Source organism: Carettochelys insculpta, chromosome 7, assembly GCF_033958435.1.
Source record: "Carettochelys insculpta isolate YL-2023 chromosome 7, ASM3395843v1, whole genome shotgun sequence".
NCBI lineage: Eukaryota > Metazoa > Chordata > Testudines > Carettochelyidae > Carettochelys > Carettochelys insculpta.
The window spans coordinates 56,141,027-56,164,199 of NC_134143.1; the positions used below are offsets into that span (position 1 = coordinate 56,141,027).

The 23,173-nt window shown below is 39.0% G+C and overlaps 2 protein-coding genes across 5 annotated transcripts in view; both read right to left on the minus strand.

The window, feature by feature from the left end:
- Window positions 1–3,193, minus strand: part of BTBD16 (BTB domain containing 16) — a 46,053-nt gene extending 42,860 nt beyond the window's left edge. Inside the window, exons 1-2 of the mRNA XM_074999744.1 lie at window positions 3,078–3,193; window positions 2,391–2,457 (exon numbers count right to left, since the gene is read on the minus strand). Coding sequence (XP_074855845.1) covers window positions 2,391–2,457; window positions 3,078–3,193 — 183 coding nt within the window. The remainder of the gene's footprint in view (window positions 1–2,390; window positions 2,458–3,077) is intronic.
- A 9,607-nt stretch (window positions 3,194–12,800) lies between these two features.
- The window catches only part of TACC2 (transforming acidic coiled-coil containing protein 2), a 200,898-nt gene continuing 190,525 nt past the window's right edge, over window positions 12,801–23,173 (minus strand). For 2 of the 4 annotated variants that reach the window (XM_075000516.1, XM_075000514.1), the window contains 4 exons: window positions 17,492–17,652; window positions 16,788–16,894; window positions 15,819–15,939; window positions 12,805–13,372 (listed from right to left, as the gene is read on the minus strand). In XM_075000516.1, the coding sequence (XP_074856617.1) occupies window positions 13,307–13,372; window positions 15,819–15,939; window positions 16,788–16,894; window positions 17,492–17,652 (455 nt within the window). In that variant the 3' untranslated portion in view covers window positions 12,805–13,306. Of the gene's footprint in view, window positions 13,373–15,818; window positions 15,940–16,787; window positions 16,895–17,491; window positions 17,653–23,173 lie in introns of all 4 variants that reach the window. The other 2 variants (XM_075000517.1, XM_075000515.1) reach the window with 2 other exon arrangements.

Sequence of the window (23,173 nt, forward strand, 5' to 3'; positions counted from 1 at the left end):
AGCAAAATATTGGCGAGAAGCATGGACCAGGTCTGAAAAAAATATATTGCCCTTTGTAATTTGCCCTTTTGTCCTTTTTATACAGGAATTGTTCCAAGATTTTCTCCAGAAAATCTGTGCCATTTTCAATGTTTCATTTATGTTGCTTAGAGATGTACTTATTTCATGGAATCATAGAATTGTAGGGCTGGAAATGACCTCAAGAGATCATTGAGTCCAGCCTTCTGCCTAAAGCCTGATCAACCCTAATTAAATCATCCCAGACAGGAATTTGTCTAGCTGGGACTTAAAAACCGCTAGGGATAGAGATTCCCCCACCTCTCTAGGTAATGCATTCCAGTGCTTCACGACTCTCCTGGTGAAATAGTTTTTCCTAATATCCAACCTACACTCCCCCTCTGCAGCCTGAGAGCACTGCTCCTTGGTTTGCCCTCTACCACTACAGAGAACAGCCTCCCTCCATGCTCGTTAGAGCCCCCACCCCAGGAAGTTGAAGGCTGCTATTCGTGATCACAATAAAATCATTTGGTAAATAATTTTGTACAGCAATGGATGAAAGATTAGATTTGTGGGCACTTACTGTGCTCAGAAGCATGTATTGGAGTCACAAGTGAGTTGTACTGGGCTCCAGAGACAAAACCATCCATCTTTGATGGTATGGGAGGAGGAGCACATTATGGGGGGATACTCATATCCATCTAATGTAGTGATTATTCATTTGGGGAAGAATGGTCTTGAGGCTTGCACTGGGGTGAATTTGAGGGTCAGGATATGGCAGAAATATCAGTTGGATGTGGGCCTGTGGTGTCAGACATGAAAGAAGCTTGGTTTGAAATGCTTGCAAGGCATCTGGGATGGGGAGTTTCCAAGCCTGCTTATGTGGGTGGGGGCTGGAGAAGTGTGAACAAAGAAATCACTATAGTCCTATGGGACACCCATGATGCACTGATCATTGCACAGAGGAAAATCAGGCAGAATGATCCAGTACTACAGGGGAATTGGGCAACTGGGCACATTTATTGAACACTGAGGCCAAACTGTGGTTGGGAGAACATGAGAGGCTGGCCTGATGGAGGTGGGTGGAAGAATATGCTGACTAATCATTGGCAGCCCTTGACTAATCATTAACTATGCAGACGAGAGGCCCAGAGGGGCCAGTTCCCAGAGACAAACATGAATGTGACACTCTGGAAATGACTGGTAGACTCTGTTAACCTGGAGGAACAGCAGGAGCCCTTAAGTCTTCATAGACCGAGGTGCCCTCATTCTTCCTCCAACAGAGGATCCAAAGATGGACTGAACTACAGATGCTGGGTTGAAAATATATATATAACATAAGGCCACTTACTACTACTCTTGGGTTTTGGGGAGAGTGGGTAGTTTACACCTCTTCATTGAAAGTTCAACAGTAATACAAAGACTTTATGTTTTAAAACCCCTCCTTGCACCATTCCTGCATCTGCAGATGAATGGCTTGTTGAATCCAATCATTAACTTCACAAGCCCAAAAAGCGGAAGTGGCATTTGCAGTCTGTAACCTAATTATCCTATGTCACAATTGATCCACCCTTAAGAACTGAATTACAGCTACTCCAGTTCTGGGATGCCTTCTAGGTATTTTCAGGAGCCTGTCTATAAAGCTGGTGTACAGTAGACACATATAATTCCCATAAGCTTTATTAACCATTATCTTATATATGCTACCAATGAGAGAACAGCTAATAGATGTCAGTGCTTATAGCTACTAAAATCAATAACTGATTAGAAAGATTAAAAAGACTGGGACTTGTCAGCTTAGAAAAGAGGAGACTAAGGTGGGATGGAGGAAATAAGATGGAGAGCTATAAAATCATGACAGGTATGGGAAAAGTGAATTAGGAAGAGTTATTTACTTATTCCCATAACATAAGAACTAGAGGTCACCAAATAAAATTAACGGGTAGCAGGTTTAAAACTAACAAAAGAAAGTTTTTCTTTATGCAGTACATGTAGGCCTGTGGAACTCCTTGCCAGAGGATGTCGTGAAGACCAGAATTTTAAATGGGTTCAGAAAAGAACTAGATAAATTCATGGAGGTTAGGTCCATCAAAGGCTATTAGCCAGGATGGATAAGAATGGTGTCACTAGCCTGTGTTTGTCAGAGGAAATGAAAGGAAAAGGAATGCTCTCTGACTACCAGTTCTGTTCACTCCCTCTGGGGTACCTGGCATTGGCCACTGTCTGAAGACAGGCTACTGAGCTAGATGGACCTTTGGTATGACCCAGTGTGGCTGTTTTTATGTTCTTATGTAGTCGTCATGTTTGGGGGTGACAGTTTGGAAATACATATGCTATTTAGTAGTTTTAACTCAAATAAGGCATAAGCATCTCTCTGAAGATATTAGACCTACCGTGAAGATTTTCTTTTCACTTGGGGAAAGTCCTCCAAGGGCAGCAAAAGGAGCTGAGAGCAAATAGCTGAGAGGTAAAGGAACATCGTTAAAATGTCAAGAAGACACTTTCTCTGTAAGTCTCATGTTCGTGTCCAAAAAGCCAAGGACCAAAACTACATTTTAAATGTCCAACACTGTGTTCTTCCCATTCTCTCAAATAAAGGAGGCCCATATTCTGTCTTGTGATTTGGGTGCACACCTCATAGTGAAGTTAATGGGAAAAGTTCTGCCAGTTCTGAAGACAAAATTTGACCATTTTGCAGATAGAATATATAGGACCTGGGGTGTTTCAAAGTCAGATCACAGAGGCCTCAAACTGAGGTGCAACATTTGGAGATTCAGCCTGATCCTTTGCCTTGTTTTCTACACCAGGACAATGGGGATATTTCCTCTCACTGAGGTTTTTTGAAGTTAAATTCAGCATCAGCTGCAGAGCCCTTGGATAGAAGGCCAGTGTAGTATATGACGCATCAAGGAGTTTTCCTGCAGTGTGTATGGCTCAGTTGCATAGTGTCACAGGTATCAATGGAGAACAAAAGTCAATGTTGTGAGAAGTGGCCTCTATTCTTAGACAAGGGACCATCATTCCGCAGGCAATCTCACCACTCCTTTCAAATATATAGGTGAACTTTAACTATTACTTACCCATCTGCTGGTTTAATATCTGATGAAGGAATCTTGGGAACAAAAGTAGTCAGTTGTGCTAACTCCAGTGATTTCCGAATGGTTACTAATTCAGAGGTAGTCTTTGCATGTGCCATGATGAATCCTGTTAATAATAGTAAACTTTCTTATGCCTTGCTAGTCTTAAACACAGCTGGCAAAGGTTGGGGACTAGCTGCAGAAAACTCACAGCTCCCTGCCAGTTATCCACAACCCTGGATTTCTCCTAGACAAGTTGCTGCATCACATTTCCAGGGAAGAGAAGAGATACAGGCTGTACTGGAACATAAGAGATCATTCTGGTGGTCATCAGATGCAGTTTGTTACCATGTCATAGACTTCCTATTATGACATCATGAAATCCTTGGAGGAATTATGTATTAAGCATCCCACTGTTACACTGTAGTAGAAACACCTCCATTGGATGATTCCCCATGACAAGATGTCATTCTACCAATTCTGAATCTATTTAACATGCATTTTTATATTATATAGGCCTAACATTTACAATCAAAATGCCTTGCAGAAGTCAATGTGTATCACATCTATGCACTATGACTCCTGCTTCTCACGAAGCAGTTCTTTGCCCATGAACGCTTATGCTCCAAATTATGTTAGTCTATGAAGGACTTCTTGTTGTGTTTGAAGATACACGCTAACACAGCTACCTTCTGATACACACTTATGTAATTATCTTCTATGAATCAAACTTGTTATCTCAAAGAATGCAATCAGGTTTGACAAGACTCTTTTCCATAGAATTCTGCTGAGTAGAATTAATTCTATTCCTACCCTTTACTTCTTTATTAATTGAATCATTTATCGGATTTTCCATTATTTGGTCTGGGACAGAAATTGGTCATGCATTGCATCAGAAGAACTGTGCTAGCTTCATCCATGCCCAAATGCAATTTCAGCTAACACAGCTCTAGTATAGTTACTGTGAAAAGCGTGGGCAGAAATGACAACTGTCTCCCAGCTGCACTGCACACATAGCCTCCTAAGGTATTCTAAAATAAAGTTGTACAAAATGGCCCATCCATTAGTATTATGCACTACAACTGAGAGGCTTTGTGCCCACGGAATGTCATATCTTGGTGGGTTGTCAGCTGCAGGGATGGAACCCAGAATTCTGTGGATTAAAAAGTATAAATCTCTACTGCCTAAACAAAAAGACTGACTTCTTAGCCTATAGGCTGTAACACAGTCTGAAGCCTCTGTGTCAGCAGTGGACAACCAGCAGCCCATCAGGCTAATCTGACTGCAGGCTGTGAAATATTTTGCTGATGTTGACCGTCCACAGGCACTACTACTCGCAGTTCCCAGTGGCTGTGGTTCTCCTTTCTCAGCTAGCCAAGGTGTGCTGTCAGGGTGGCAAAAGGATCACAAGGACATGCTGGCCACCACTTTCTGCAGCTCCCAGAAATCCAATTCCAGAGTAGGGGGTCATCACCTGGCTGCCTTCTCCTCCATAGATCATACACCTGATCACCTCACCTATGAAGAAATTGGAGAATGAGGAAGCCCAGCCTCTGCTGCTAGTGAGCAAAGAAGATCAACAAAGAAGATTTGGGGTATGTCTACACTGGGAAAAATAAAACAAACAACAATAATCATAGAATCATACAACACCAGGACTGGAAGGGACCTTGAGAGGCCATCGAGTCCAGCCCCCTGCCCCAATGGCAGGACCAAGTACTATCTAAACCATCCCTGATAGACATCTATCTAACCTGTTCTTAAATATCTCCAGTGATGGAGATTCCACAACCTCCCTTGGCAATTTATTCCACTGTTTGACCGCCCTGACAGTTAGGAACTTTTTCCTAATGTTCAACCTAAACTTCCCTTGCTGCAGTTTAAGCCCGTTGCCTCTTGTTCTATCCTCAGAGGCCAAGAAGAACAAGTTTTCTCCTTCCTCCTTATGACTCCCTTTTACATATCTGAAGACCGCTATCATGTCTCCCCTCAATCTTCTCTTTTCCAAACTAAACAAGCCCAATTCTTTCAACCTTTTTTCATAGGTCACATTCTCTAGACCTTTAATCATTCTTGTTACTCTTCTCTGGACCCTCTCTAGTTTCTCCACATCTTTTTTGAACTGCAGTGCCCAGAACTGGACACAATACTCCAGCTAAGGCCTAACCAGCGCAGAGTAGAGCGGAAGAATGACTTCTCATGTCTTGCTCACAAGACACCTGTTAATGCATCCCAGAATCATATTTGCTTTTTTTGCAACAGCATCACACTGTTGACTCATATTTAGCTTGTGGTCCACTATAATCCCTAGATCCCTTTCTGCTGTAGTCATTCCTAGACAGTCTCTCCCCATTCTGTATATGTGAAACTGATTGTTCCTTCCCAAGTGGAGCACTTTGCATTTGTCCTTATTAAACTTCATCCTGTTTACCTCAGACCATTTCTCCAATTTATCCAGATCATTTTGAATTATGACCCTGTCCTCCAAAGTCGTCGCAACCCTTCCCAACTTGGTATCATCTGCAAACTTAATAAGCGTACTTTCTATGGCAATATCTAAATCATTGATGAAGACATTGAACAGAACCGGTCCTAACACAGACCCCTGTGGAACCCCACTTTTTATACTTTTCCAGCAGGATTGAGAACCATTAAGAACTACTCTCTGGGTACGGCTATCCAGCCAGTTATGCACCCACCTTATAGTAGCCTCATCTGAATTGTATTTGCCTAGTTTTTTGATAAGACTATCAAGAGAGACCGTATCAAATGCTTTACTAAAGTCTAGGTAGACCACATCTACCGCTTCTCCCCTATCCACAAGGCTCGTTACCCTATCAAAGAAAGATATCAGATTAGTTTGACAAGAATGAAATCTCAGGGCCTGGATCAACTGACCTGGGTGAACACTAAAAATAGTAGGGTATATATTTGGGATCTGGCAGGAGCCTATGGTCTGAAATCTGGTGGGGGGAGCAGGGTGAACTTCAGTGTCCAGGCTTACGGCAATATTGAATATCTACACTACCTCATAGTATGGTCCAGGCAAAATGAAATCAGATGACCCGAGTTCTCAAACTCACTGCTATGGGTTCTTTTTTCATAGTGTTAATGTACTCTGAGCTCCATTTTGGCCTAACGCCATATCAGGTAGAGATAAAATGAGTCCACTTAAACCCACCTAACCACTCCAACATCCCAGGCAAAAGTCATAGATACCCCTTTAATGTCATGAAGGTTAGAGGCCAGGAGTAAAAACAAACCAAAATATTGCTCTGTCTACAACCACACTACTGCAAAGATCAACTGACGGAGGGTCGATCTTCTGGGGTTTCGTTTAGCGCATGTGCAAAATAGCACTTTCTGGGATCAAAATTGACCCCGGAACTTCTCACAAGCAACACTCCCATCATGCTTCCTTTGTATAGACAGACATTGAAGTTGACCACTGATAAGTTGATTTACTTACGCAATTGGCATAGCTAAAATTGCATTTCAGCAGTCGACTTCTACGTCTAATGCAAACATAGCCATCACTGGACTTTGACTTCCCAGAAAGCAAAAACTGATTCTCACAACATTTTGGGAGGAAGAATTAGCATCCCAAATAGTCAGCAATATGTAAACAAACTTGATCACAGATGAGGACAACCTGGATGAAGTCCTCTAGGTTTAACTTCCCAGAGGGACCCAGAAATAGCCTAAAACCAGTCCTGCACACAGAAGTTTCAGAAGACTTTCATGACCATCCCATTCCCCGACACCAGATATTTTCCTTTGAGTGGCAAACATTGACTTGTCGTGTCTGGCCTTATCGTATTCTGAATGGAGATTAATTTTAGATGGATTTTAGATCTTTTAGCCTCACCATCTCTGCCGTTATCTACAACCTCTAAAAAAATTCTCTTAAACGCTCACTCTAGAGACATCATCCATCATTTATTTATTCATACAGACATATAGGGTTAACACATATGTTTAATTAGCAGTATTACAAAATACGAAATGTTACATGCATATAAAGGAACACATGGTGCTTGAATGTGGAATGGTAGCAATGGAAATACAAGGATAGAGTGCATCCAATTTGGCTAAAAGCCCTACACCAAATGCTAGCTTCAGCTGTTTGTGACAGGCAGTGTGTATCAGAAGAAAAAAAAATCTCCCCTTCATACTCTTCTGTGAACCTTGTACAACTAACTGCCACATTCTGTTTTGTATTGTCTGTGTCATGTTCAAGGACTATCTCCTGTTAACAAGGTAGTGAATGGGGATTTTCCCAAAACAATTTAGCACAGGAAGTGATTGGCAATCCCAGTTTAAAGATACAGTTTTGTTAAGAACCATTGTTAGACACTGCACAAATGTTACTCTTCATTAAAATATGTAGAATAGAAAGACATTATTTATAAGCAGTTATTACTACTGAACTAGTTCAAAATAAGACCAAAAAAAAGAAAAGAAGTTAGAATGCAAGTATTTTAAGGAGCTGGATCAAAGTAATGCAAGCTCATCAATGAAATGCAAAAGTGTTCATTTGCTAAATTCCTTTTTGTACATATTAACCTAGGTTTGTATGGACAATCATAGTAAATACTCACAGATGAGGTCCTTTCTGTCGGTACAAAATTATTATTTAATATTCTATTACGATAGCTCTTGGGAGCCCTAGTCAGGGACCAAGAATTCATTGTGTGAGGTGACCTAAAAACAGAGAACACTGTCTGCCACACAGAGCTTTATGATCTAAGAAGAAGACAACACGCAACAGATGGATACAGACAGAGGGGAGAGCAGAACGAAAGAAATAATATTGGTCAGCCTGGGCAGCAATAGTTTCAAAGAAGATCAAAGTACCCTGACTTCTGTAACTTTATACTGTACCTTGAAGGAATAGCAGTTTCAACCATTTGATGTGAAGCAGCAGTTCACTCAAATGTATTTTATAGTCATCCTAAGTGAAACTAAATGAGTTTTCTAGGCATCTGCAGATTCATAAGAATAAGTTATTGTCTTGAAAAGATTTTCAGAGAATTTCAGAAAACAAACTGTCAAAGTTTGACTCAGACTCACAATTTATCAGACCACTCTGTTTTATTAGCAAAGCCGCTCTGCTAATACATTTAGAAGTGAGCCCCCCCAAGTGGGGCTTGCGTCTCTTAATTTATACAGTTTTTTTGGAGAACAAGTTACAGAGAAGTTACAGACAAAAGAAGAAAAAGATTTTAGTCACCACCCTTCGAGATCCCTGAGACCAGTTACATATCTTCAATTACCTGCCACCCTTAACAATCTCCTTTAACAGCTTCCAGTTAACTTAACTAATTGCCCTTCACACCTTCCATTCTGATGCCTGCTTCTTAGACGTGCTGGATCCATCTTAATTGCTTCTCCATTCAAAAGCTAACTGTCCCTACGTGTGCTCCCTCAGATACTTTGTAACATGTTTTGGCATGCCCTCTCATATACAATGTATCCAGCATGTCCCCTTATACAACGTCATACTTATACAATGTTATACTTCCACAAAACAAACAAAACTGAAAATCTAGTGAATTTTTATTTTATTATGAGTACAGTTGCATTTGTCCAGTGAGTTCCATAAAGGTGCACATTTTCAAACGATTTTGTGAAGTTAAATCTCTAAATCTATATTACAAATATGCTTTAGTTTAACTATTGGACCTGAAGCAGGCAATCAGCAAAGTCCTACAACTTGTATTATGCAGAAGGTCAGACCAGATGATTACAGTGGTCCCTTCCTGCCTTTAATATCTATGAATACTAAGTACCTACATAAGTAGGTTAATATTAAGAGGTGCTGTGAATCTGTTACTTTCATATAAATTAACAGCAGTCAAAGGTGTTCAGCACCTTTTGAAAGTCAAGCCACTAATACAGGTTGAACCTCTCTAGTCCAGCACCCGACTGGTGTTGAATGAGAGAATTTGCTAGATCATGGGAGGTCAATATTGTCTAGCAGCATTATCAACACTTCCACTGCTTACTGGGCTCTTAGAAGACATTAAGGGGTAAATTACAGCACAGAACACTGAGAGCCAGGACTGGTGATTGTAAAAAAATCTTTATGGACCAGGGCAAGCTTGGCCAAATCCATAAATAGTGGTCGTCCAGCTAACTAAAATCATGCCGGATTATGGATGTTGCCGGATGAGAGAGTTCTGGACTAGAGAGGTTCAAGCTGTATTAGGAGCCCCAGTTTAACATTTTTGGTCCATATGTACAACTGATTCTATCAGAAATACTGCCAGGGCCTGATGGTTTGCTAACAGCAGGCAATGATAACAAGAATGGACTGTCATTGCTCACTATCAACTTTGAGAGAAATGACACCATTGAACTGTACTATGAAAATATTAACAGGGTAACATATAAACTATACTATAAAATATTATGTTGTAAAAATATATATGTAATGGACAGATTTTATTTTAAGATTACTACGTAGCACACGACATGTCTTCCATCCTGATGGATCCCAAAGTGCTTTATGCTTTACTGTACAAAAAAATTCTGGTTTTGCTCCTGTTCCACCTCCAGTCAATGAGAGGAGGAACAAGCTCTATATAAAGGGACCTCTCCACACACTATTAAAATACATACATTTATGACAGGAAGCAAAGAATACGATATCCAATTGAAACTGGAGAGGGAATTGCAGAAAGTCATTACTCAAGTTGCAGTTTGGCTGGGACACTGGGATTAACCCCGCAATCCTTAAATTGAGACAGAGTACGTTGATCTTTTGGAAGGAAGCCCACAAGTCGACAATCATTTTGCAGATTAATGTTGTTTTGCTGTTTCACAGATTCTCAGGTAGTAGCACTGACCTGCCGAAAATATCCAGAATGGAGGAGAATCTTTTCAAACACTGTTTTCCTCATCATGACTTTGTCCTTAATGATTATTGTAGGTGATGACGAACATACTTTGAAGGCTTGCTACATACATTATGATTTATTATTTTTTCTATTACTCTTCTAAACATATCATTTTGTTTCTGAATTTACAAATGCCAACAACTCAAAAACATTTTGAACATGTAAATCCTTCTTTACCATGCTACAAGGCTGCTACTTGCTGATAATGGATCTTTTTCTAGTGATAATATCATATTCATGTATAAAAATTCTGTAATAATATGTATGTTCGAGGGAACATTATCACTAGAAGCTCCGTAGGCTAAAAGACAGGACAGGAGGGTGAGGTTGCCTACACTGTTAATTCATAATGTAATCTTTATCTGCTGCTGTAAATGTCATCTGAGATGCCATCTTTTCATGCCAGACTTAACTACTCCCATTCCAATACAGCTGTTGTATTATATTTGAGTAACATTCTTAGGAATTGTTAGTCATTTTTTCTAAAAAGGCAGCCTTGCAGCACTGGTTTACTGGGTCTGGTTTTCACTTCCTGATAAACAGCAGGTGCCACAACACTGCAGAGGCAAGGACCAATAAGTGGCTTATGGAGATGGTGTTTCTTGAAGCCAGGCTTTTGGCATTACAGTTGTTTGCATAGCAACAGTGAACGCTCACTCCAGGTGCTTTGGATCCATCCCTTTTCGCCCGTTCACAGAATGATTTGAATGAACAGGACTTCATAACACCACCTACAATAGAGCCACATTTAATCCAAAACATAGCAAGATATTCATCTTTGCCTACCTGATATACTGTTTTATTAACATGAATCTAAACATACAGTGATTGAACGTAACGAAGAGCTGAGCATCATAAGAAACAATCATTCTGATGCTACGGCATTTTTATGAGTTTATAAGCATAAATTAATTCCAGAACTTATTATTTAATCTCCTTTCCAATAATGTACATCTGCATGGTGCGTTATTATAGTGCATTAACAACAACAATTCAGTAGCTAGCAAAATAACATCACATTTCTGCTAATCCGTATATGAGAAGAAGTAGGATTATTAACAGTACTTCAATAAACAGAGAGAGAACATGTTTACCTACCTATATTTTCTCATCATCTGAGTAGCTTCTTCTACCCAATTGATAATTTAATTTTTAGAGGTATTTCATGACAAGAATTAATAGTTTAGTTACTTTTTTGTTACAATTTTGTATCTACTTACTTGCTTGTCCCCTTATGACTGAACATGCATCTGAAAGCTCTGGACACTGCTGAGTTCCTTGTCTGTTACATTCTTCATCACTAGAACCTACACAAGTATAACATTGCAGCGCTTTACCTGTCATTAAGAAAAAAATACTTGATATAGGTATTGCTCTTGAGCTTCTCAGGGTATTTTAAAAGCACCTGTTCAATTTTCTCATTTAATTTCTATGTGAAGCAAACACTGAAAATGGCTGATTTAGTTACTGTGGACTTTTAATTTACAATGTGCCTAAGGAGTCTTCAAAATCCAATCAAATTTTATTTCTCAGATTTGGATCTTAACATTGCTTTTACAGGCGTACAATCTGTACCTTGCTTTGGTTTTGTTATTGTTTTTTCGCACGTAACAAAACGTCTAAGACTGATTAATGTGCTATAATAGGCAATACACTTTTTTTTGTAGCAATTAGGAAACAAATTCCACTAAAACAAACTGGAAGTATAACAAGCATTTTTGTCTTATTCAGTTTACAGTAATGTAAATAGGATATACAGCTCAATTCTATAAACATTTCCTTTTCACTGGGTTTAATTTTCCCCTAACATATCCATTCATTTGAGATATTTCCTATTTCCTGCAGTGTCCTTTGCTAAAGCTATACAGTCACAATTTCATTCATTCTCATTCCTCCCAGGGCTGGTCTGTAGTATGAACTGTACTGTAGTTTTAAATTTAAGTATACATTAGATAAGCACTTTAAAGAATTGAATTAAAACTCACAGAACAAAGAAGGTGCACTTGCTGTCCACTGGAAAGCATGAATTAACAATCTGTTAGTATAAAGATTGTTTTACCATAAATGTATTAGATAAAATTCTGCTCCGTTATCCACATAAATTAATTGTACAGCATGCAAAACCAATGAAAAGACAAGACTGGCAAAGATTAATGACAAAAATTCTGAACTCTCTGCACGTCTGACAGCCGAGATCTGAAACAAAATTGACTAAAATTACTTACTTTTGGTTATAAAAAGCAAGCTGAGAAGAACGAAGCTGAAGATTGTCTTCATCATGGATATCCAAGGGCTGTACCATTAGACAACGAAAGCAGTTTGTCTGTCATTAAAGTCCTAATGCTTGTCTTACATATGTAATCCTCTACAGAGGATGACTTAGAGGATGAAGAGGTGTGCAGAATGCTACTTATCTAGCTTATTCTGGTTATACTTCTAACCAGATATACTTCCCCATTTCCATAAGGCAAATTCTTAAAGCAAAATCAGGAAGGAAATGGATTCACTCCTTCCCCTAAATAAACTCAGTGGAAGACATCTCATAAAATATGATCCTACACAGAAGTAGTCCAACTATACCCCTATGATGGTGCTCTTCTGGGTCAGGATCAGAGTGCTCAGTGTCTTTTAGGATTAAGGTCATATGTACATCCCCCACTGGGCCAAAATACTTATGTACTTGAGTAACTTTACTTTTGTGAACAGTCTGACTAGTGACACCACTCCTGTGAGTAAAGTTACTCATGTGTGTAAGTTACATGAGCAGAAACAGCATTTACCTTTACTATGTCTCTGCATTACATGTACAAAAGCACCAAGTCAATGAAATAAAATCATGCTTATTTCTAAGTTGCAACGAAAAAATTTATTTACAATAAAGAATTTTATGTAAGAGACATGCATTTTTTCCTTTTTCATTTTATTTTACAAATCAGCAAATGCAGATCAAGTTTACACTCCTTAAGGCAAGAGTCCCCATGCAAGTAATACATTTTCATATTAAATCCAAAAGACATCCAACATGGGAACTCATGTATAAAGGAAAGGCTGGGATCAGCAATTTGTAATTCATTAGAGAACTTGACCATTTCCCTGATACAGGAACTCTGAGATCAACTTGCTATGAAATATATGAAAATGCAAACGATAGCAAGAAATTCTGATAGTCATCTTAGTACTGCATACGATTAAATCAACTTTATTTAGAAAGAAAATACAGTAGTGCATACGAAAAAGTGAAAATATAACCCGTCCACATCAATTTATGGACATCAGTGTGCCAATGGTCATATTGCACTCAACATTGAAGTCCAGAAATTTGGTTAAAAGTTAGCTTTTCCCCATTTTGGCAATCAGTTCATCACAAATCTTAGTTAATTCTTCTATCTCTTTATTCTGAAAAACAAACAGACAAATTGATAGTGCAAAATATCTTTTAAAAGATACACTACAAAATAAGTATTAAAGCATCTTTTGCTTTTATTATTCTGTGATCTTAGGAAAAACATCTTTTTCATCACTAATAACGAAAGATGGAAATACACTAACAAATCTCAAATAGAGAAGAGTCTTTTATATGTAAAAGTAGCACATTAAAACTGTAGGCTTATTTGTATAGATTTTTACTTATTTTAGCTAATGCAATTTATCATTAAGAAATGTTGAGTCACAGAGATAACTCCTCATACATTTAAACAAAAATATGAGCTGCAAAAGACTAAATGCTTGAACATTCTTGACTGGATGTTTCTTTATTTTCTTTTACATTACAGTGAAAACTGACTATTAATTAGGCTAGAGAACACAATGCAAATGGAGATTTCTTATAACCACGAATGCCTTGAACTGACTGTATTTGTAGCTGATTGTTCCGTGTCTGTAACGGTAACTAATAAAGTGGATGCATTTAAGCTGACATCAATACTGATCAGAATCTGAAGTTATAGTTAAAAATAAACACTAACATGATCTGCTAAGATCAAACTAAGGGTCATAGTCCTTACATAGGCAAATAGGGAGTTTTGACAGAATTAGGACCTCTGTATTAGCCCCAAAACTGGTCTACCAAATAAAGAAAATTGCTTATAACAAACCATAACAGGGTGGAATGTTTGCGTGAAACACCCTTTTCACTCCTGGCAGGTGTTGATATTCTGGGAAAAACTGAATGGGTTCCTCTTTCTCACTGATCGTCATCCACCTGGATATATGGCAAGTGGGAAATCTGGGAAGTCGCCTTAGTGTTGCCTGGGGAAGAGATACGGCTAGAGCGTAGTTTTGCTGGACTGGATCTGGAGTTATATTGGCCACAAATAGCACACAAGCAAACAGTGTGACTCAAGTGCAAAAAACCCTAATCTTTTGTGCTGTATTAGCAGGCGTGTCACATGGAAGCATAAGAGATGACCGTCCTGCTCTACTCAGCACAAGTGAGAGCTCAGCTGGAGTACTGTGCCTGCTTCTAGGTGTCACACTTTTTTAAGAAAGACGTGGACAATATGGAGAGAGTGCATAGGTGAGTAATAAAAAGGGTATAAAGTTCAGAAAACCTGACTGATAAGAAGAGATTTAAAAAAAAAACCCAAAACAGGCCTGTTTAGTCTTGAGAACAGACAAAGGGGGATCTGACAACAGTCTTCAAATATGGTCCAAAATGAACCATAATAAATGAACTGTAATAAAGCAGACAGTCATCAAGGCTGTGGCCACACTTGACCAAAACTTCGAAACAACCGTGCAAATGGACATTTCGAAGATTACTAATGAGGCGCTGAACTGAATATTCAGTGCCTCGTTAGCATTAGGATGCTCTGGGCCACAACACATTGAAAGCGCCACTTCTGAACGCTTGCATCTCGGCGCGGCTACACGGGGGTCCTTTTCGAAAGTACCCTCACAGCTGAGAGGAATAAGGGGATTTCGAAATGTGCAGGGTCCTTTCGAAAAGGAACCCCGTGTAGCTGCGCCGAGCCACAAGCGTTCAGAAGTGGCGCTTTCGAAGTGGCACGTCTGGAAGCATCCTAATGCTAATGAGGTGCTGAATATTCAATTCAGCGCCTCATTAGTAATTTTTGAAATGGCCATTTGCACGGCCATTTCAAAGTTTTGGCCAATTGTGGCCACAGCCCAAGTGTTCATTCAATGTAGGACAAGAAATAACAGGATTAATCTGTAGCAAAGGTGGTTGAGGTTGGACACAAGGGAAAATGTTCTTACAGTAAGGATGGTTAGGCTATGGAACAAGCTTCCAAGGGAGACTGTAGAATCCCCATCATTAGGGAGTTTTAAGAACAAGTTGAACAACCCTCTCCTGGGGTGATCTAGATGTACTTGGTGCTTCCTCAGTGCAGAAGGCAGTGAAGATATACCCTGGCTACGTCTACATTACAGCGATCTTTCGAAAGAAGTTCTTCTGAAGATCTCTTCTGAAAAACTTCTTTCAAAAGAGGATGTCCACACACAAAAAAGCAGATTGAAAAAAAAATCAATCTGCTCCTTCGAAAGAATCCCCATAGCCCCTGCTGTTTTGAAAGAACAGGCCAGGGATCAAAAAACCTGGCACCATGAAGGGCCATGGAGCATCTACGTACACTTTTTTTTTTTTTTTTTTTTAAAAGAATCTTTTGAAAGGAGGTGCTTTTGTGCTTTTCCTCATCCGGGAGCGGAAGATGGTTTCTGGAAGAAGAGCCACATTCTTTCTATTTTGGATCAAAAGAGCATGTCATTTTGCATGTAGACACGCTGTGTGTTCTTTTGAAAAAGGTCTGGATTTTCCGAAAGAACCTGCTAGTCTAAACGCAGTCCCTGAGTTTTTGTTTGAGAACAGAAATGCTTAAATTACCTTTTGTTCCAGTGTTCTTTCCAACGCATCCACTTTCAACTGCTCTTTACGGAGACTGGCCTGATATGCTGCTTGTTCTTGTTGAGCCTTGCCTCGGACTTGTGCAATTTCCGCATTGGCTCTAGAGAAACACAAGGTCTTCTGGTGAATGTTAATTCTTCTGAAGGAAAGGTCTATGGCTAACAGCTAAAACAGATGTGGCAGATGAATGTGGAAAGGCAATTGCTGGAACCACTTTGAATATGCCCTTGAAACTTTAGCTTGACAGCCATAATTATCTAAACATCTAAGGTAATTAGATATGTCTGTTTCATTACTTCAGACATCCCCTGAATAAAGACTATAAAACATTCTGTATCAGCTGCTTCATCCTGAGTGAATTGTTCCAATGCCAGAAAACTGATTTCACTTGAGGTTCTTTATAAGCCTCTGACCATGATCACATCTGGTTTCCATGGACAAGACTTATGCTGGGAGAGCTTTGGAGAAGTGAATCCAAGTATCACTTCATTTTGACATTGGTCATTAGCATTTTGGAGACTATCTCCTGTGTCTCTTAGTTCATGTGATTATGCTAAGGCTGAAACATAAGTGGGTAACAGGCACACTCACTTGATCTTATCAAACTGGCAAAGAAACCCTCTAAAGCTGTCTTAGGAGGGAGTCTATTTCATAGAGCACCATTATAATCACCAAATGGTTTTGCCTTCTTCTCCCTCATCACTTAGTATATAGTGTTGGTGATCTGTGCTCACTTGTGGCCATAGACTGCCCCATCACCTGCACCTCACAGAAAAAAATAAAGAAAAACTACTGGTGATATACTAGCCCACCCCATGACAGAAGAATATGAAGCCCGTAAAGAAAAATATAGGCACCCCGTGCTGCAAGTTGTAAAATATTAGGTCTATAACATGTAGATGTTCAGATAATCTAAACACCCAAAAAGACAAACACTTAAACCATTACCTGTCCAGTTTTTCTTCAGCATGAACTTTGAGTGCTTGGTACCTCTGCTCCTCCTTCTTTACTCGTGATAAATACTCCTGTGCACATTTCTTTAACACTTCTTCATTCTTAAACGAGCAGATTGAAGTATCAATGGCATATCAGTAAACAAAGTGACAATTTTCAGTTTGTGCTGGTGAGAAATTATATGGTTTAAACTTCTATGGCAATATATTGCTATACACACATCATCTGAGGCAAACTGCGCTGTATAGGTTGTACTTGAGTGAAATTATTTCTTGTACAGGATTGGGCCCACAGAGCCCCATGCCCTGTAAAACTTGTAAGAAGACACGGTCTTCAATCAGAACTTACAGGCTGAATTCCAGGAATGCTAGCTGTCCATGAGCCATCACTTAAACAGAGAATTCTTAACTTCACTAACACAACACATACTGCAGTTGCTGGGAGGATATATGCCAGTAAGTTGTTCTTCCATAATATGCTAATACTTCTTGAGCTATTGCCTCATAACAAAGCTTCAACACATACATACATCCCACGCACAATTACAATCTAATGTCAATTTTTAACTTGGATACATGATTAAAAACGATAGAACTTAAAAGTTAGCAATACCTGTACATCTTGCATATAAAAGACCATTTCTTTAGATTTCTGGAATAAGAAAAGTTTAAACTGCTCTATATTTAATTTTGACTTACTTTCCGAAATCCCTCTAGAACCTCTTTCATTTTTTCATATCTCCTAAAAAGGTCTGCCAGTGATTTCTCCACTGAGTTCAGGTCTGCCAAAGCTTGTTCCTTTTCCACTATCAGCTGCTGGACAGTATGGTGGGAAACAGATTTCTCTCTCTGTTCATCCTCTGTAAAAAAGCAAACGTGTGGAACGGGTTACGTTACGAACACTGAATGACTTCACCTGTAGTTTGTGGTTACCCTACTGTGTGGCTTGTAATAGTTAAGTTTCTCAATTAGATTAAAAAAAGGCATTACACAGAGCCATAATCCTACAGTCAGTGTAATTTCTTTAGTGGTAGTAGATATTATTATTCAGTTTGAGAAACAAGCATAATTATACCTTGAAACTGATGATTTACATATAACTTTGAATTCAGCCATACACATTAAAAGAAGATGTTGGAGTCTCCCTTTTTCCATTGAAGAGGAGCTAACTGTAATTAAGTTAAATATCTGCAAGATATCAATATGCAGCATACATTATTTGTAATGCTCAACCGTAATGTTTTCTGCATACTGATGAATCCAATGCAAACTGCTCGCTTCATTTAATTCTATGCAAGTACTACTGGTCAGAAATTAGATCTGCAATTTATGTAGAAATATGATTTTGCTGTGTATATCATACACTATGATTCCAATGTGCCATATTTCCAAGTGCATTCTCAGTAGTTATACACTGTAAAGAAAACAGTACTGTGGAAGCAGATAAATTTATACTGTTTTCTTAAGTCTGTTACAGAAGTTTACATGAGGCAACAATTCCTTTTGCACACATAACAGTACTTTTTAAAAACAGCAACTTTCCAAAGTGTTTTTCACACAAATCATTTAACTCTATTGTTTTCTGAAACATGGCACCGAGTTCAATTTTTAATTTAAACTGAGGCTGTGGTTTGAAATAAAGTTCCAGAAGTGCAGTTCAACTCAGAAATGTGACAGCACAGAAATGGAACTCCCATACTCAAATCAATTGTTCCTCCTCAGTATTCAGATGTTTCCACTGCTTATTTTGTTAGCCTCTGCCCACCCCCGCCCTCCCCTGAGCCAATGCACTGAAGAGAAACTAAGCTGGTTTTCCATCTTGTCCAGCAACTGAAAAGGTTTTCAGAGTTCCAATCATTAAATTTGTGCAAGCACAACGTCAGCAATGGCATCACACAAGTGTGGATGAGGACAGAATTTGGTTTTCAGACTTTTTTTTGGTTATGGATGATGTGTGAAATTCAAAACCAAAGTGGTATGCACAGTGAGTGAGCTGGCATAAGATGTAGAAGAACATTCTTTCACTTGTAAACTGTATGTATTGGATAATGAGAAATCACTGAGAAACACTAAAGCTTCCCAATGCCATGTCACTTTTCCAGAGTTTCCCTTTAATAATATTTCAGAAATAATTTTGAAGAAACTGTAGGTATGTTTCAAATGTGATCTCAAAAAGATATGCTGTTGATTTCTACAGACACAAGTGAATAAACAGAGAATCATTTCCATTCTTCATCCCGCATTTATTTTTCCAGTCTTCTCAGGGGTCGTCTCCTGAAGTCCTGGTATAATGTAATTTTTTATTTTTTCCCCTTTTTAAAGAATCAAAGGCCTGATCTTGAAACACATCTGCGGGTACAGGCTAATTCTCCTGCACAAAACCTCTTCTCCGTTTGAATCCAGGCAGAAATAAGAATCTACATGTATGAAACCATTTACAGGATCGAGCCCTTAGTGTACATTAAAGTGACAACATAAGAAAACAAAATTTTGCATTTTTCCATGTCAGGAATTACACTACTCCCTATGATATTTTAGTGATTTTCTTCTCCTTCTGTCTCTAGGGCAATTTGCACTCTGAGGAATTCATTACACACTTACTCACACCCATAAAGAAAGTTCCTTTCCCTCCACACCTTTGAAGTTTGGGGTAGGTCTACACTTACCACATGTTTGATGTGCTGCGATCAATCCTCCGGAGTTCGATTTTACAGATGCAGCAAAATCAATCTTTCTGGGCTCAGCCGTCAACCCTGGTACTCCACGCTATCATGTACAGTAAGGGACATGGGCGCAAGCCCGAAGAGCCCCGATCTACACAAAGTCAGAAAGTTGATTCCAATACGTTGATTCTAGATACACTAATGGCGTAGCTAGAACTGTGTATCTGGGATCAACTTTCTGCCCTTGTTTAGACCAGGCCTTGGCAACCTTCCCTATATCAGCAAGGTCTGGACCAGCTCCCACCAAAAGCTCATCATCACTCCCACCACCCTCTTCAGCTGGTCAGTGGAAATGGAAATGGACATTTGTGTTCTGCTCCTCTCCCTCATGTCTTGCATGCTGTCTCTGTCATGCCTTCACGACCACATCTAGCCAGGTTCCAAATATACTATCAGAGAGGTAGCTGAGTTAGTCTGTATCTTCAAAAACAACTCCTCCTGTGGTACCTTATAGACTAACAGATATTTTGGAGCATAAGCCCCATGAAAGCTTATGCTCCAAAATATCTGTTAGTCTATAAGGTGCCACAGGACTTCTTGTTATTCCAAACATAGATTCCAAAGAAGGAGAGGAACTATTCACAGTACAAGACAGTACTGGATCAAATGAAAATCAAGACTATCAGAACAAAGCTCCCTGACCATGAACTCTAGAAAACATAAAACAGTGTTGTAAGGGAAATACAGAAAACTCCATTGCTTGAGACATTTTAAATGGGGTTGGACAAAGTGTGATGAATATACTCTATGGAAATTAATCCAGCATTGGCTGGGGTGAGATTGGAAAACCTAATAGATATTTCGTATCACTAAAGTTCAGTGACTTCCCTGATCAACAGTCCTGCTTAGCTAATCAACTGTCAGCAAAATCCTTGTTAGACAATTATAAATAAATATTTATATGCAACTTAATTCCTTAATTAAAATGCATCACTTGTGCATTCTGTCCACAATTCACAAATAAGATAATCATCCTTTATACTTCAAAATATTTTTACCAAAGAGCCAAAGATGATACTAGCAAAAGAAAGATATTACCCAATATCTTTCAAACATGTTTTCATTTTCAGTTAATACCTTAATGGGGATGCAATAATAAACACAAAGACTAAAAGCAAATAAAAAAAGCAGTATGTCACAGTTAGTGAAAAGCATTACTTACCAGGTTTGCCTGTTTATTTGTTTTGCAAGCAAATAGCAAGAAGCAACAAAAATGGAAGCAAAATAGAAAATCAGGGCATTTGTTAGGAAAGCAGAAATAAATTAATGCTCAACCACCTATAAAAAGCATAAAATTATTTAATAACATCTTCTAGCTTTGAAATCTATAAATATTTTAAGAGAAAATAAATTCATTTCCAATGCAAGGGTGAAAAGTAAACATAAAATGGAGCTTTATGGGAAAAAATACTGATGAATATTATGCTCATGAAAGTGAAAGAGCACTGGTGACATGCACCTTTCTACAATGGGCTATGACAAGTTGTACATACACCACTGATGGACTGCAGAGCTGTGAATTTTATAAATGAGTGTTGACTTGAGTTCAGTGCTGTGAAAACAAGGGCAGTGCAAACTTTTGCACACAGGGCAGCTGATGCACCCCATTCCTGATCTGTAACACTATGACTCTCTCATGAGCCGAGTACACCAAGGAGGTGTGTGGGTCTGCACATGTACAAATTTGAAATTGGTGCTGAGGCAAACTGGAATTAATTTAATGAAAACGCAAACAAAATGAATAGTAACAGAGAGGAAGCCGTGCTAGTCTATACACTATCAAAACAAAAAGCAGTCAAGTAGCACTTTAAAGACTAGCAAAATAGTTTATTAGGTGAGCTTTCGTGGGACAGACCCACTTCTTCAGACGAAGTGGGTCTGTTCCATGAAAGCTCACCTAATAAACTATTTTGCTAGTCTTTAAAGTGCTATCTGACTGCTTTTTGTTTTGCAAACAAAATGCTAATTTACAAATCTCATGCTTCATTTGAATCATTTTGCGTGATTCCGCTTTCGGAAGAGACTTTTCTGAAAGCAAAAACAGCTGTGTAGAGAGGGTTCCTTCATTAAAAAAAACATTTTCGAAAGAATCCTTTTCCCTGAAAAAAATGAGACTTTTTCCAAAACAACAACAGCCACATAGACTGGATTCCTTCGGAAAAAAGGCCCCTGAGATTTGTAAATCTGTGTTTCATTTGCATTTCTGCTCTTCCTCATTTGCATTCCTCCTCCAAAAGGGGAATGAAGTGTAGACACAGTCCGCATGTATAAAATAGCAAGTTTAGGATCTGCTACTGATCCCAGTGAAATAATTAAAGGGTTATATTTAGAGGACACATTCTAGAAAAGCTCTGTTAGGAACTCTTGACCTAGCTGAATATTCCTTCACAGAGATTAGTGAAATAGCTTCAGCTGTGATTAAGTCAACTTCTATTAAATGGCTTTATAAGGAGATCAGAAGGGTTCAGTCATAAATAGAAACAATTCAGTTGAGTGTGCTCATGTTGAAGAACACAATTTTCCTTATTTTATTTTATCATTAAGGCAGCATTGCTTGCAACAACAATATACACTCCTATCAGAGAGGTAGCCGTGTTAGTCTGTGTCTTTGAGAAGTAGTAGTCCTGTGGCACCTTATAGACTAACAGATATTTTGGAGCATAAGATTTCATGGGCAAAGACCCACTTCATCAGATGCACCTGATGCATCTGATGAAGAGGGTCTTTGCCCATGAAATCTTATGCTCCAAAATATCTGTTAGTCTATAAGGTGCCCCAGGACTTCTTGTTGTTCTCGAATATACACTCCTGTTTTTTCATGAGTACTAGTATAGTATGTTGCCAATCAGCTTCTTCTACCTGCCAGATGATCCTGTTCCTTATTCAACTGAGCTCATCTTTATCCAAATTAATGACATAATTTAGAGTCATATGTTTCTAAAGATCCACTACAGATCTTGTTCTGACACAATCTGACACAGTTCAAGCATCATCAGCTTATATACATTCAAACTATAAGAACCTTACTGTTTGCTCTGTGATCACAGACCAGAAATACAAAATACTCTACATCTGTTGGAAATAATGATAAAGAAAACAGCTCTCTAAGACTCTACTCTTTTTAGCTATGTCTGCACCACAGCTATCTGTCGACAGAGGTTACTGTTGAAAGATATCTTCTGACAAAACTTCTGTTGACAGATTGTGGCCAAACTGTCAAGTGGATTGAAAGATCGACCCGCTCTGTCAACAGAGAGCAGACTGACTGCCTGACCGCTCTATCAACAAAATGGCCAACTACAACCACAGCAGACAGGGTTGCCCAGTACCCCGGAAGCCCTGTCTGTCGACAGAAGGCCCCCCAGAACGTCCAGACTGGGTTTCTGTTGGCAGAGATCTGTCGAGAGATGCGTTCTGTCTCATGGGGGAGTGGCAGAAGGCTGTCGACAAAAGTGCCACATTCTGTCAAGTTACAATTGACAGGCAGCCTTGGGAATGTGAATGCTCCCCGGGTTATGTCGATAAAATGACAGTTTTGTTGACAAAACTCTCTAGTGCAGACATTGCCGATATGAAAGGAAGTGAGATCTGTTGGTGTAAAAATAGTCAAATGACTAATCATTATTATTAGTATTAGTCTGCCTTGAGCAAAACCAAG